Here is a 15,815-nt window from a genome sequence, read left to right as displayed (position 1 = left end):
TAGTTTTAGCTTCACGTCATTGAAATACTGTAGAAATAAACACAGATTATGCTATCCAATTATTATTGACTGAGCTTTTCACATGTTGATATTAGATGTTTAGCTGTAGATGCGTCCTTTGCCACAAATAATCAAGTTAAATGGATACTATGTTGCCGCATTTTCTTATTTAAAATGGGAATTTAAGTTTATTATTTGCATCTTTTAATGTATTTCTAATATTGCATAAAAAAGGCTTAAATAAAAAAATCTTAATATTGAGATTTGGTGAGGTGTGCTGCATCGAGGTGGGAAAGCATCAAGGATCGGCTCTTGGTTATGTTTTTGTGGTCATCTGGCCTTTACAGTATGAAGTTTTCCACCTTTTAATAAGATAAAAATAACATGAATACATATCCCCATGTATTACTTCTTATTTTCATTTCTTTGCATGTACTTCAGTTTAAACAAGTTATTAAAATCCACATTTAGCAGGATCTTTCACAAAGCAATGTTCTGAATTTGGCTGCAAGGTTAGTTGAATAATAACAGCCTTTCCCCTCCGCTGTAATATCATGAATATTTTTATTTATTTTGCTTAAACCAAAGTTAAAAGGTTCACCAATGAAATTACCATCTGCCTTTGTGGTGGTGGGGAGGAAACGTGAAGCCATGACCTTTATGCTCTCTAGTTTCACAACATTCAGAAAGCTCATCTTTTCAGCAGCATTAAACAACACGACCAAGGAAAGCGCATCATTCAGCTACACGTTTTCTGTTTACTTTGATTCTTCTTTTAAATTCTCAGGGTTCGCGTGGAGAGATTTTACTTATTCAGAGTGACCGAATGGTAACAGTGTTTAATTACAGGCTCGTTTCAGCAGAGTGCTTCCAGGCTGATGTTCATTGATTCTTTCTTTATGAGGACTGAGGCAGCTCTGCTTCCACTCTGTTTATATGTTGGTGTTGCTAATTTAGGGCCACCTCTGTAGATAAATACACCGTCCTCCATTTTTGTCCAAAACAGGATCCCAGCATTGGAATGACAAACGACATAAGAGATTGTATTTCTGAAAAAATATCATTTCAAACTGTCTCGTCGTGAAAATTAGTTTTTTATATTTCTGTTGTAACGTTTTTATTTTACCTTTTAAAGTCGTTCTTAACAGTTGCACCAACTTAAAGTAGATTTCAGGTTATTTTATCCAAATAACCGTAAGAAATCTTGAACTTTACACCAGGAGAAAACTAAATGCGTTCTGGAGGACATTTTTGGAAATTCGACCGACAAACTGGAAGGCCAAAAATATCCGAAAATTATACAACTTCATTAGAATAACGCAAAATTTCAAGTCTCTTTTTACTCTTTTGCGAGATAAGATTATTTATAGATTGTTTTTCTACAAGGATTGAACTACTTTTGATGATTTCATTAACATTTTGTAAAATATTTATTCTCTCCACAGCCTCAGTTATGGTAACATTAAGTAGGTTTTTGTTTAACTCATCAAATTATGTCAGAAAGTTTAGATTTTACAGTTTTAAAGCAGGTATAAAAAGCCTTCGTTATGTTCATAATTTAAAATATATTATTGCTGAGCTGCTAAAAGCTTCAGATTTATCAAACTCCACAGATTTATTTTTGGTGTATTTATGATAAATGTGTATTTTATTTGGTAGATTTTACTTTTAGCAGCTTATGTGTTGAAACTCGCAGGAATTAATTCACCAGGATATTTCCAGTGAAAGTGAAATCTGTCCATTCTGGAATATTTAGATGGATCAAACCAGAACTGGATGTTTCTACAATTAAAGAGACTCTTTAAAACAGTTTGTGAAATGATAAAATTGAGCATTTTAAAACTTACATTGCTTTGAGCAGTGAAAACTGAATTTTTGGATCAGTCAAACCTGAGCAAAATAATTTTTTAATTTCTAAAACAGTTTATGTACAAATAAATTTTGATTTCACCAGAAATATTGCTAAGTTCTCTTTTGGTGTGATAAACCAAATATTTTGTCTCATCATACTGTGCTTTGTATCATTGCTTTTCCTGAATTGCATCATATTCTGTTGAATACACACTGAGTCGCGGTGATTCATGGATTTAAACGCATTTAGTTTGTGTTTGTGACGTCTTTGGCAATGTAGCGATAATACCAAACCCAAACATCTGATCTGCATTTCACTTAATCTGTCAAACATACAATATTGTGAGTAAACATGTTGCTGCAATGTTTGAAAGCGTAAAATAAAAAGACAAAATATGTTGTCACCGCCTAAAAAAAAAGCACAAAAACTTTTAAAAAACTAGTTTTATTTTCTGATGAGCAACAGGATCATACTGTAGGCCATGAAGTCATTTCCAGAAAAAATATCCACATCTGAAGCTAGATGGACTGTAGCAACACATATCAGTAGTTAAACGTATTATCTTCAATAATACAGAAATTAAAATCACTGCTGGTGTCAGATTATCTTTAAAAAAAAAAAATTTCCACATGACTAAAAACCAACTTTACATTTTTAAGACTTCTTGATTTATCTGAAAATTAATGTAAATTAAAAACAGTTTGTGGTTTAAAACAAGCAGCATGAAATTATAATCTAACTCCTGCCTGCAGGCTAAGGGTCTTATAATAATTTTTTAAAGCTCAGTTAATTACAGCAGTCCGTCCGTCTACAGTAAATATTGGATCAAAGTCCGCTGACTGCACCAACTGGCTCAGCTCGGCTTCCTCTCACGAGACGGTGGAGTGTGAGCAGACGCATCATGTAGGTGGCGGCGTTTGTCAGGTTGCCTGGGTAATTTTTAGGCGCTCCTAAGAGAGACGTTTATTTCTGCGGCGGAGCGTGGCAGCTTTTGCAGCGCTGGCTGATTTGTTGAACTGCAGGAGGTCGGGACAAAGCACAGACGGAGAGAGATAACACTTTGCTACCGAGACAGGCTGAGTGGTTATCAGGGCAGATTTAAGGAGCAAATCTTTTTAAGCACCACTCTACAGTGAAGGCAGGGAGCTGCTTATGGCCTGAGAGTTGTGTGTAAAGAAAGAAAAAGCTCTCTCAGTAATCCTTTACTTACATTCAGTAGTTCATTTCAAATCTCAACACTGGACTGCTCTGTTTTTGTGCTGCATGAATGCATTTCAGAAGTATTTCTGAAAGGTTCTGCAGAGTAATCTAAATCTCATCTCTGCTTCCTTCTGCCAAGTTAGGTTGGATCAAACCTCTTTAGGCTCACAAGCCAATAAACATAAACTGTAACAGCAAACACCGTACAAAAACAAACTAACCAATTTGACCCCATTGATGACACAGATTTCTATCACAATGCCAAAATAAATCAGTAGGTTACATAAAACCATACCTACACTGCAAAAATACAATCCTACCAAGTATTTTTACTCTAGTTCAGATATCTTAAGACAAGATAGAAGCTTGTTTTAAGTCAATAATTCTTTAATTTTGATGGAAAAGTACAAGTTCTACTGGGAAATTATTTCATTTATAACATGGAAAAAAATGTCTTTTAATAAATGAATAAACTAGAACTGTTCAATATTAAGGAATTATTGATTTAAAACAAGCCAGTATATCTTGTGAAATATTTTGTCTTATTTCAAGTGAACGGAGATATTTGCACTAGAAACTAGACAAAATTACTTAGTAGGATTTTGTGTTTTTGCAGTGCAGAAACATTTTTCAGAATAAGGCTGGACTCTAGTTTTTCTATTTTAAAGGTAAGAGTTTTACAGGAAACCCAAAATGTTATTTTAAATTTCAATTCCTGGAACTCTCTTTTGTCAAAATGTCAATTCAACAAAGGTTATGATTTTCTTGTTTACATGTAAAAATGGATACAGTGAAACATGTATACTTTAAAATCCCTCCAAAATCTCTTATTTTTTAATAGTTCAAACATTAAATACACCTTGATATGAATTAATATGCACAGTAGAAACTCTTAGCAAAAGCGAACATCTACAGTTTTCCTTGTGTCCGATCTTGGAGGATCAGCCAATCAGCATAAAGGAAAGTAAATACTGCTCCTGGATTGGCTCCTTTGAATTCACCAGCAAATTTTGTCAAGTAGGATTGCTCATGGTACTTCAGCTGCTCAAGCTGCATTTTTTTTCTAATATTTTAGATGTGCTGTATGAAAAGATTCACACTCCAATGATTTTACCCAGAATGGCTTTATTTCCGTTTTACAGGAAAACTGATACTTATTTTTATAACAAAATAAAGAGCTCTTATCTATTCAAAAGATGACTGTCTCTTAGAAGTCAAGTTTAATAGAAAATCTTAAATATTTAAAAGTAGGCATTTCTATCTGTAAAGCTTATTGTTTAACCCCAGAGAACATGAATACATTTCAGTAAATATTTATTCATTTACTGATATTGTAAATGAATACAATTTACTGTAAATGCATTTACAGTACATTTACAGTACAGTAACTGCATGTCATTAAATGCAGTACATCTACTGCATTTAATTACAGTAGCTGTACTGTGAAGCTTAGTGATATAAATCACACTTTTTATTTTAAGTAGGTGGCGACCTGAAGGAGCCCATTTCAAATGGGAATATTTTTCAAGAGCAATATTTGTGTTTGTGGATCTATAGATTAGGGCTGCTGTAAACGCTTATTTTAGTAATCGAGGATTCTATCGATTGTACGACTAATTGAATAAAAAATTTGATAAAGTAAAAGATTGGTCATTTCTACCATAACAGCAGTATTGATATTGGATATCAAGACAATTTTTCATATTTGCGCATCCCTACAATTACTTTTCTGCAGTTAGAAAATGTACCTATTACAATAATAGCTCCATTTTTAAGTTAACCAGGACAAAAATTATACAAAAATATGAACTTATATGCAATTTAATAGTAAAGCAACACTTTTAAAGGTGGTAAATTTATTTTCTGGTTCGTCCATAAAGCTACTTGCGTTAAGCATCAACTACAGAACAGCAGCCAACCATTTTCAGTTTATCCCCTCACCTGTATAAATACACCTGCCGCGCTCTTCCCCGCCATTCGCTCTGAACTGCCACCAGGCAGCAGCTCTGGGAGGAGAAAAGCTGCCGTGCTCCATCAATAAAATGACCTACCTACCTACCTGCCGTACTCCAGGCATCGTGCCAATCAATTTAAGGATGCTAATTGGTCTGCCAAAAAAACAATAAAAACCCAGACATTATCATCAATCAATGAAATCTCAACCACAATGAACTTAAAAATTGGATGTTATGCTACTAACCCAACATCCAACTCAGAGGTGGAAGTAAGAACGTTGCGCAACATAATCAGTCACACGGCCAGAACACGGTGCTCTAAATGATAAATTGTAATTTAACGAAGCTTCGAGGCAGATAAATTTGCCCCGAGGAATTTTAATAATGGAGGTACTCGAATCATTCGAGGAATCGTTACAGCCCTACTGTGAATGCTGTGCCATGCCATGAGAAATAAGTAATAAATATTTTTTTTTAAATCATAATCTTAATCATTACAATTGTACCACAAAATTTCGCGATAAAATTTTAAAGCCAAATCGTTTTATTAGTAGCTGAACAGTCCATCCATGGATTCAAGCATTTTAGGCTGAACAGCCAAAGGTATTTAAAATTCCTGCAACGCCTCTTTTGCATTACTCTGATGACAACCCTCTCCATTATCATTAACCCACACATAGTGTACATGTCGCACAAAAAGGACAAAGATCACTAAACCATCTGTAACTGCTATGCTGATGACTCACAATAATGGCAGAATAATAAACGCAGGCTTTCAGAAGCAGGGACAGACTTGTGCACACCGTGACTCTGAAGGCAGCCTTTCTCTGCCACAGGTGACGCGAGTCATTAATGAAATCCTATCAAAGAGTAGATTCAGGCTCTATCGGAAAGTTGTAGCCTCGGCAACGAGATAAGCAGCTGAATGTGACAGATTGGAGCCGGGCGCTCGGAGGGCCTCTTTAGGTAAATGCTCCCAGCATGTGAGGCTTGTATATAGACGCCACAGATGAATCACTGATACGAAACATGCATGATGCTGTCAGGAGGCACAAACAGGAGGTGGGAAGAACTGGAGGATGATTAATCATAGCGATTTTAAAATCATTAATGATTCCCTGATTTAATGAAGAGATCAAATGATAAAACGATCACCATCTTTTCTCTTATCTGATAGTTTAATGTGTTTCAACTTCAACTAATTAATTAATTAATTCAACATAAGGAGCCCTAAGAAGCCTTTTTGGTTATTGGTCATTATTTAAATTGGGAGCAGAGGTGACGTCACACTGTGTGAGAGAGCAGCTTTGCAGTTGAATATTTCAAAATATGAACAAATTGATGAGTGTTGATATTTTAAACCGTATTAAACATCTTGTAATAAAAGATGGATACATTTAGTTGAGTAAGTTTTTAAAGTATATACTATTAGGAGTACTTTCACCACGCTGTACTATTGACATTAATTTGAGTAATAGTAGTATAAAGCATAATTTAGAGGAACATTTGTTGATACTGGCTCAAATGTTGATAATGTAAACTGTATTTATTTTGCCCTGATTTTAAAGTAACAAACATTTTACTCATTGGTTCCCCCCCCGCAAATACAGCAATAAATCCAAAGAACTTTACAATAAAGTTTTATATCAAGTTTTATGTCATAGCCAAAGCTGTGATGCTCCACTTGTGACAGTAATAAACCCATTGAGCTTCTCCTTATGGCACTCAACAATTTTTGACTGCCACCCTGGCAGACACGTTAAAATAAAATAATAAGAATAATAATAAAAAATATATATATATAAATATTCTTTGAACTTTTGGTTTTTATAGAGAAATTAGAATGTACTATAATTGGAATAAACTCTACAAATTAATTAATCAGAAGTCGGCTACAAAGTTCCTCTGTGAATCTTTAATTTCAGCTTTTTTTATATTTTCTTTTGTCCTATCAGAGTCCTAAACTTCCCCATATGCAAAACTCTGTATTTTGCAGTTTATTTTTGGGGTTGCTATTAGCAACACACAGGCGTATTAGCAGAGACATACTGCTGATTGCTAATGTAAAGGCATATCAATAACTCCTGATGTGTGTTATTGCTTTTGTCTGTGGTTTTAAGTCAGCTGCACTCGGACGCTATCCTTCAGGTTTTATAACTCAACATTTGTGTACACTTTTTGCAAAATAGCAAGCTGAGAATGTTATTTAGTTTAGCTAATGGATAGACATTCATTTACTTTGAAAAGTAAAAGTATAAAGTGAAAAGAAAAGAAGCTACTGAGTAAGTAGCTAGTAGCTGAATGTGCCTGTCTCAGGAATACAGCTTTGGTTCATTAGGCAAATTATTTAGCAGAAAGGCAGATTAACTTTTAGAAAAGGAGAAGTGGTAGTAATGAAATACTAGAAACAGATTCCACTTTAACTTCTTCCCAAGTCCGCTCAACAACCCTGACTGGAGGACTTCCGTCAGCTTGCTTCCTCCACAGAAATAGTGATTTATTGTCCGACAGCTCTGTTTGCACTCTGAGAGCGTTGATCTGTATGCAGGAAGCAGAAGGCTGCACTGTGTAATTAGCATATCTGCAGCGGGGCTACAGCATCGCCGGGGTTAGTCATCATCAGAAACACTGCACGATTTTCAGGACGTTCAAAAGAGATCAAACCAGACAGACAGATTTGCCCTCGCAGTAGGAAAACATGTCAAGTGCTGCTGTGGGCGTCAGACCGCCAGTTTCATCTGTAAGAACTCGTGTCTGGCGCTGGTCCGTTAGCGACGGGGTGCAAACTTCTCCCGAAAGCTTCACCTGAGACGGGAGACGCTTTGTGTTCACCGTCACATTAGAGCAAAAACTCTGCATGTTGAGTGATTTCAGCTGCATCTCAATGAATAAGAGCATCTCTGAAAAGTTTCTTTCAAAGCGTCAGCTCAGAAATTGAAGCTCATGTTGTATAGATCGGGGGTGTCCAAAGTGTGGTGCGGGGGCCATTTGTGGCCCCTGAAGTAATTTTGTCAAGTCAAGAATGCAAAAAATTTGACCGACAAAATAGGAAAAAACATTAATGACACAAAACAAATCTGTCTTTCTTTCAATAAGGCAACACTTAAATACCCTATTTATGCTTTGGATCTTCAATGATAAAAAAAAGTATATTTGAGCAGGCAAAAAAAGGAGGAAACTAATTTTTAATGTAATAAATTTTGTGGCCCGATGTCAAAAAGTTTGGACACGACTGATTTAGATTGATTAAATAAACCCATTTCTAGTATTTATTAATTTTGATGAAATATTATTAGAATAATACCAATACAGAAATGTCATGTTATGACCTGCAGATGACGGTAATTGACATGGTGGGTACATCGTGTTTAAAAAAGATGCTCTTTTTTTCTTTTCAAAGGAAGTTTAGTGGAAGAAAAAAAATAGGATTTTAAAGAAAGTAAAGGAGGAACAGATATAACTATACAACCTGATCCTTTAAGCCCATGGCGCTTAAAGACTCTATGCATTTTTGTCAAAAAGAAGACGTAACCATGGAGATGAGCTGAAGGATGCAAAGTTATTGAGTACTCACTCCGTCCAGCACATCGATATTTCTGTCTTGAAATCTAAAAAAATCCTTTGCACTGTAAGTGAAAGCCAAATGAAATCATTGCTAATGAAGAAAGTTGTGTGGAAGGAAAAAGTGTGGCAGAAAATGTGCAGAAGCCTTTATTTTCTAGTTTTTAATTTGTAAGGCAAAAACATAATTAACCGAAATGAACTGGTTAATGATGCATCACACACATTGTGTGTGATAAACATCTGGGCTTCGCTACAAATTGAATAACTGAAAGCATCTCATGAGACGCTCCTGTACGTACGCCAGAGTCTGAATAGCTGTGTTTATTCCTGACAGACTTTTACCCGCCGCTCTCTGATGTCAAACAAAGACATCTGAAAGGAAGACTGACAATCCCAGAGATAAAGAAACTGTCAGACTGGAGGAAATGAAAACGTCTCTCTCGTCTTTAGCTGATCTGTAAACAGTTTCCTTCAACATGTAGCTCCGCCGCCCAGATAAGGATTATACTCCGTCCTTGTGTGCTGACACAAGATGCACCTTTTGCCTCTCTGTCTCTGGTCACTGCTGCAGGTCTTTCCCCCCCGTGACGTTTACGTCTTAATTTATCCCTCTCTGCGTCTGTCTGAAACGTTTCCTGATTCCGTTTGAACACCTCGCTGTTTGTCAGTCCTCCCATGTGTCACGGCATTGTTGTTCTGCTACATCTTTACTATCGAGCTCCTTCATCGACCCATTTCAGCTTCTCTTTTATCAGATGTCCGCTGCTGGCTTGTTCTTCCTCCCCCTCCCGCCATTCCTCACCCTTCTCCTTTCTGTTTATTTCAAGCTGCCTGCTTTCCATTGATATTCCAAACTAAGTGTCGGTGCAGAGACAAAAATACTCCCCGCTGCAGATCTGCACTGATCTCCATTTTTATTACGCCTCTTTCTTTCTCTCTTTGTCTGTCTCATCTGGTGGCAAACATCTTCTCATCTCTCACTATTACTTTCTGAAACATCCTTCAATTTGAACTCTTGTCCGCCTTTGGGTCTAAACACTTAGAACGTTTTGGCAAGGATGATGCATGATGTCTCCCTACAGCTGTTCCTATTAAGACTAAACTCTGCATCTGGAGAGTTTGCAACATTTGAGCCTTTTTAGTGATTGTTTAGTCTATGTTCATGTTTAATGCTGAGGCCATTCTGTTAATTCACGTGTCAAACTCAAGGCCCGTGGGCCACATACGGCCCACCAGATTCTAGACTAAACATTAAGTGTACTTAAATATTATGTTAGCAATCAAATCTATGTAGTTTTTATCTGCTTGCTGCCAAATTAGATTAATCAGTCCCTCCAGTTTCTTGTGAATTACCATGGAAATTCACGCAAAAATGATCACAACTGGGAGTTTATTGCAGATTTTTCTCTAAAAGATCTGCAATAATTTTGCAGATTAGAGTTACACAGCTGCCTCAGCTTTAACTGATGTCAGATTATAGTCCATGATATATACAGCAAGTAATTAAAAGTTGCATTTATCGTCATAAATAGAGCAAATATTTCCAAATTAGTACCACGAACACTTTCATTTTCACTGCAAAAAGTCACAAAAAGAATCACGAAATCTAGTTGTTGCATTTTAATCAATGACGTCTCATAACTCAAGCTTCATTTAAAACATCCCAAACTGATAATTCTGCCTCTGTGCTTCAGGTTGTACAAGGTTACTCTTTTCCTTGAACCCCATTGTTGCTGCTGTAGCAACTCTGTTGCTGTTGGCCATTTGGTTCTGTGAGCTATTACACATTATTGACTGAAAAGATGATCAATAATGTTGTTTAATTTTAAGAATTCATTGATATTTTATCAGTTTGTGAACAGGTTTTATCAACATTCTGGCACAACCGGCCCTTTAAACGCATCACATCACAATTGTTCTTTCTTTTCTTTAAATTAGCTCATCTTATGATCTTGTAAATCGGTGAAGAGGTATTCTTAAATCTAGTAGGTTTAAGTTTAAAATCGTTTATATTCATCCAGAAAGCTTGTTTCTGATAGGAAAATATGATAAAACAATGTAAAGATTATTATTATTAGGTTTGATCATTTTTCAAAATCCTCTGAATGGATTAAACTTGAACAGAACTTCAAGCTTGATGGATTTTAATAACTTTGCACTGTGAAGTAGTAAAACACAGAACGCAGCACAGAAGCTGCTTCTGCTTTAGCAGAATTTATTAGAGAAACATGTAGCAGTAACACCACCACCAAGGGGGAACATTGCTCTTTTCTCATGTTGCTAACTTCTTTTTTTAATCTCTTTCCAGCTGCAGCGTTGCAGTGATTCCCACTCTCCAGCACGATCTAATTTCTGCCTCCTCTCTCTCGTTTCTGCCCAGGTGGAGCTGGAGAGAGGGAAGACCCTCCACATCAAGGCTCTGGCGCTGGGCGACCTGAACAAGGGCGGGCAGAGGGAGGTGTTCTTCGAGCTGAACGGGCAGCTGCGGTCGGTGCTGGTCAAAGACACCGTGGCCATGAAGGTACGGCGAAAACACGGAGGGAGGCGGCCAGGATGAACGGCCCAGGGAGTGCAGTGGGTTTACGGAGATGCTGACGGATGGCGGCGGTCGGAGGAAGGATAAATGAGGGATGTCTGATAGATGAGACGGCAGAGAGATGAATAGATCTCTGTGGGTGAACTATTAATAGACGGAGGAGGAGGAGGCTCTTTATTCTGAGGCCTGACCGTATGAAACCACACCGACGCAGGGAGCCACTCATTTTTATTCATGGAGACAAAAGCAGGACTCCTGTCGACTTCTCTGTGTTTGTCTCTCGGCTGGAGGTCAGAAAAAGATCGATTTTATAGAGAATCGCATTTTTATTTTTGAAATACCGTACGTTTAAGTTACGTACATGTCTTTGCCGTTCCTATACTGCATATCGCATTACACATATTTAGAATTATTCTTTAGTTATTTGGAAGTTAGTTTTGCTTTATTTCAAGTATAGCAAGATATTTTCACTAGAAACTAGACCAAAAATACAAAGTAATCTACAATGCTAATATGTAGATTATTTTGTTTTTTTTGTGTTAGAGCATTTTATATTTATTGTAATTTAAAGCTATTGTTATACAGATGATGTTTGTATTATTTTCTGCTTTGTTTTGTTCTGCTAACTCCTGCATATTTACATTGATGCTTAATGCTAACACATTGATTAATATGCATTGTCATAATCTGAAGTGTGGATGGAGGCCCAGCAGTTTACCCAGTCGAGAGGATAAACGGAGTCATTCGTGTTTAGACGACTGAGCGGACTGATGAATTGCACTTTTACTGCTTTTTTCCAGGAAATGAAGTTCCATCCCAAGGCCCAGAAGTCCATCAAAGGTCAGGTGGGAGCGCCGATGCCTGGAAAAGTGCTGGAGGTTAAAGTTAAAGTTGGATCCAAGGTCAGTTCATAACTGCTCAGTCAGGATTTCTGACACCTTGGGTTGAGTTATTCCTCGAGCTTCGATGCATCACTCAAATCGCAGCTTTTGGACCCGTTCTGCTCTGTGATGTACCCAGCTGGGTTGCTCGTGTTGTGAGGAGGTATTTCAGGAAGATGTCACCTGCAGATCAGGAGCAGCTCTCGTTTCAGGCCGACTTAGAGAGACTTCAAGCTTTAGTTCGTGTCATTATGTCAGGATTTCGGCTCCACCGCTCCTGACGTGGTGATCCTTTTCAATACGACTCTGACATTTTCACAGTGTCAGCACAGCTGCACCAATGTTTATCTTTAGTTTCCAAGCCACACAATATATTGTATATGACTGGAAACAACCAGGCATTTCCTAAAGAAGTAGGGACTGCTGCTCTAGAAATGCACCAATCAGATTAAAATCTGTCAGATTTTCTCTTAAATTAATCCACCAATTAAATACTAAAAGCAGATTGGTGCTTAGAAATAAAAAAGATTTTTTAAATTTTATTTATCAAACTTATCTTAAGTAAGAACTTCCTTTTCATTTCATGATTGCATCAGAAAATGTGTTAAATTACCTTTTTGGAGCTGAATGATGGAGATGTGATGCTTTTAAGTAGATAAACTCCTCAATTTTAATACCTCGATTAAAGTACCTGCAAAACATTTTTTTCTCTTTTTATGTGCCTAAGCCAAACATATTTGGCCTCTAGAATCATAACCGGTCATAGCTGCATCCACGAATATTAATGGAAGGTTGAGTGGAAGGAAAAAGTGTAACATTTGTCATTTTCAGCAGCACTTGGCACCTGGACACACTACAGAAACAACTGATACCAACTTTTCTTAATTCTAAAAGACTCCAAAAACACAACAAAATGTATTTAAGGCTTAAAAAAGTAGAACCTGCATTTGTCCATTTAGCACTTCAGCAGAACCATAGGCTGATCACCTTTCTCTATTTATGTGATTGGATAGCTCACTCTCTGAACAGTTGGCTTTTTTAAGCTCTAACCTTTGAGGGAGTCATCAGTCTTTCTGTTTAAACGGTTGTGAAATATATATAATGTTGGTTATTATTTACCGTAATTTCTCTTTGGAATCAATAAAGTATTTTTAATTTGAATTTATCCGCCATAAAAACAATATTAATGTCCGATATCATCATTGACCCAAACTTTCATTTTGGTGCATTCTTAATTTCTAATATTGTATTAAAAAGGCCTAAATAGTTCAATGAAAAATTAGCAGATTGTTCCAATTTCTACGGTCAGAATAATTGATTACTAAAATAATTGCTAGTTGCTGCTCTAATCCTATGAAAATGAACTGAAATCATATTTTTAGTGATTTTCTAACTTGTAGATCTGACCTGTTGTTTGCTGCAGGTGGAGAAGGGTCAGCCACTGTGCGTCCTGTCAGCCATGAAGATGGAGACGGTGGTCAACTCCCCCGTGAGCGGGACCGTCAAGGCGGTCCACGTGGAGCCGGAGGCGTCCCTGGAGGGAGACGACCTGATCCTGGAGATCGAGGAGTAGAGTGAGGAAGAGGGGGAGGAGGAAGGCAAGAGGAGAGGGGAAACAGGAAGTAGTAGAGCCGGCCCTCGGTTTGTAAATATTATGTTTAGCAAAGTGGTGAAGCTCTATGCATATCCTGACACCTGATGGATGTAGAAACAGCTTCACTAACCTCATTGAATATTTCAGGAGTGTGTTTTATATCTAAACCTACGATACATTCCACTGCACAGTCTTAACTACGATGAGCTAACCAGGTGAAACACTAACAGGGTCGTAAAACGCCAACTTGAAATTAACATTTTCCACTTCGTCGGATGCTGTTTCCATAGACCAGACCGACTCGGTTCGGTGTTTGTAGCTAGCAGCAGTCTCTGGGGACGTATTAACAAATATCATGGATGCTTTTATCCTCACCTTTTGGCAAGAATTTGAATCCCTGAAGGTCGCGCTGCATTCTGGGAATGTGTAATCACTGCAAGCGTTTAAGAGTGGAAGCGTATTCACAAAGCACAACAAGGACAGCAATTCCAACTACAAATAACCAACACATCCTGTTGCTGCATCAGTAACAGCATTGGAGTCTTTTTGTTTGTCCCAAATAAAATCCGAATCATTCATTTTAAAATGCCCAAACGGAACTGCTTACGCCCAACCTGTCGTATCGTTTGAGGTCTCTGGTGGCATAAAACAAGTTTTGCCCTTTTCACTTTACAGCCAGGAAGCAATGAGCAGTTTTTATTGGGGATTTTTAATGCTTGGTTTAAATAGGATTACAGCATGTCACTTTAATGGGGTCACATGTTCTTTCTTTTTTTCTTACCCCCACCAGCTTATGAATAAATTGTCAGTCAGATGATGTGAAATTAGCCGGGCTAATAGGAGGCCCTGGAGACTCCTGCTTGTCGTTATATTTCCGCGGCATGTCTGTGTGTTTGAATAAACAAGTCAAATCTGAGGACGAACTCCATGAGTCCTCAGTAGCACACCCCCTGAGATAAAAACCCATTCAAATCAGAGATGAAATATTCATGCTCACACACGCGCCTGCTCAAAAACTGTTCCTGCTGGCCCCTGTGTGCCGCACGCATCAGAGGAAAACAAAGGCGAACTCTGCGAAGAGGGCGTGTCCCGGTAAAAACATGGAGATTAAATCACAGAATGAGTCTTAAAGTCGGATACTCGGTGTTAAAGCTAGTCCTGGATGAATGTTTAAACACCCTTAAAGCACAGTTTGGAAACAAAGAGGTTACATATTTTTCTACTGTTTACAGTAAAGCAGGAGGAGGTTGTGAGAAAAAGCAGAAACATAAAACTGAGGCTTCATTTTGTGCTGAGTCAGCAGCCTTTTTGTTTTAAGCAGATGAAGACAAGATGACTGTTCTTGATTTGTTCCCTCCTCCTCTTCTCCTTACTTCCCCTCTATCTCATGTCTTCACCCTCCTCTCCCAACCATTTGCTTACAAGATATTTGCACATGCAAGACGTTATTAATTAATGCAATAAATGTAAACTGTACCGTAACTCTGTACGTCGTAGCCAGCAGTGGCTCTTTAACAGCCTCACTCTCATGATGTACCCATATCTGTGAAAGAAAGATAATAAACTGGAGTAAAAGTAAAATCAGCTTAACTTTTTTCGGTTCTGCTATAAAATTAAGATGTTGTATATCGCTACGCTCTTGCTACATGTGAATGGTTTCATAAAATTATGAAATATGCTCAAGGTTTTTGTTTTAGTCTTAAACAAGCTGGGAAATAACTTAATTTGAAGACTACTAAATATCACCAGGGCTCTTAAAACCTTAGCTAAAGCTAACAACAGTGACTAAATTATTGGTGGAAAATTTTCTGAATTTCTCAAAACATAGGGCTGGACAATAAATCGGTAACGATATATATCGCGATAGATACGTGGAGCGAATCGCAATTTATACTATTCTGTCCTAGAATATTCAATATATAAAATATTCACTGAACTCTCATCCAGAACTGCACAGTATTCTGGGAGATGTAGGCAGAGGAAAGGCTTTGGATGGTCAATCTCTCACTGCTAGCTAAACGAGGTTGGTGGAATCTACTAACTCACTCACTGTTGGGTTACCTAGCAACTCACTCTTTGGTTACCTAGCAACAACCTGTTGAGTAACTGGCGCAGCAGAAGTTTAAGTTTTCACCACTGTGCCTCATAACTGCTTAAAAACAAACAATGCGGAGTAAAAACTGCGGATAAGACAGGAACGGTCACACGACCAGTTTGGCAGATATTTAAAACA

The 15,815-nt window shown here is 37.5% G+C and overlaps 1 protein-coding gene across 2 annotated transcripts in view; it reads left to right on the top strand.

Moving 5' to 3' along the window:
* pcxb (pyruvate carboxylase b) overlaps positions 1–15,163 on the top strand; it is a 369,757-nt gene extending 354,594 nt beyond the window's left edge. For both annotated transcript variants that reach the window (XM_028039331.1, XM_028039332.1), the window contains exons 25-27: positions 10,952–11,092; positions 11,908–12,009; positions 13,412–15,163. In XM_028039331.1, coding sequence (XP_027895132.1) covers positions 10,952–11,092; positions 11,908–12,009; positions 13,412–13,561 — 393 coding nt within the window. In that variant the 3' untranslated portion in view covers positions 13,562–15,163. The remainder of the gene's footprint in view (positions 1–10,951; positions 11,093–11,907; positions 12,010–13,411) is intronic.
* Positions 15,164–15,815: the final 652 nt, after the last annotated feature.

This window comes from Xiphophorus couchianus, chromosome 14, assembly GCF_001444195.1.
Source record: "Xiphophorus couchianus chromosome 14, X_couchianus-1.0, whole genome shotgun sequence".
Classification (NCBI taxonomy): Eukaryota; Metazoa; Chordata; class Actinopteri; order Cyprinodontiformes; family Poeciliidae; genus Xiphophorus; species Xiphophorus couchianus.
The sequence above is the reverse complement of the archived record's forward strand: the minus strand, read 5'-3'. Positions and strand labels throughout refer to the sequence as shown.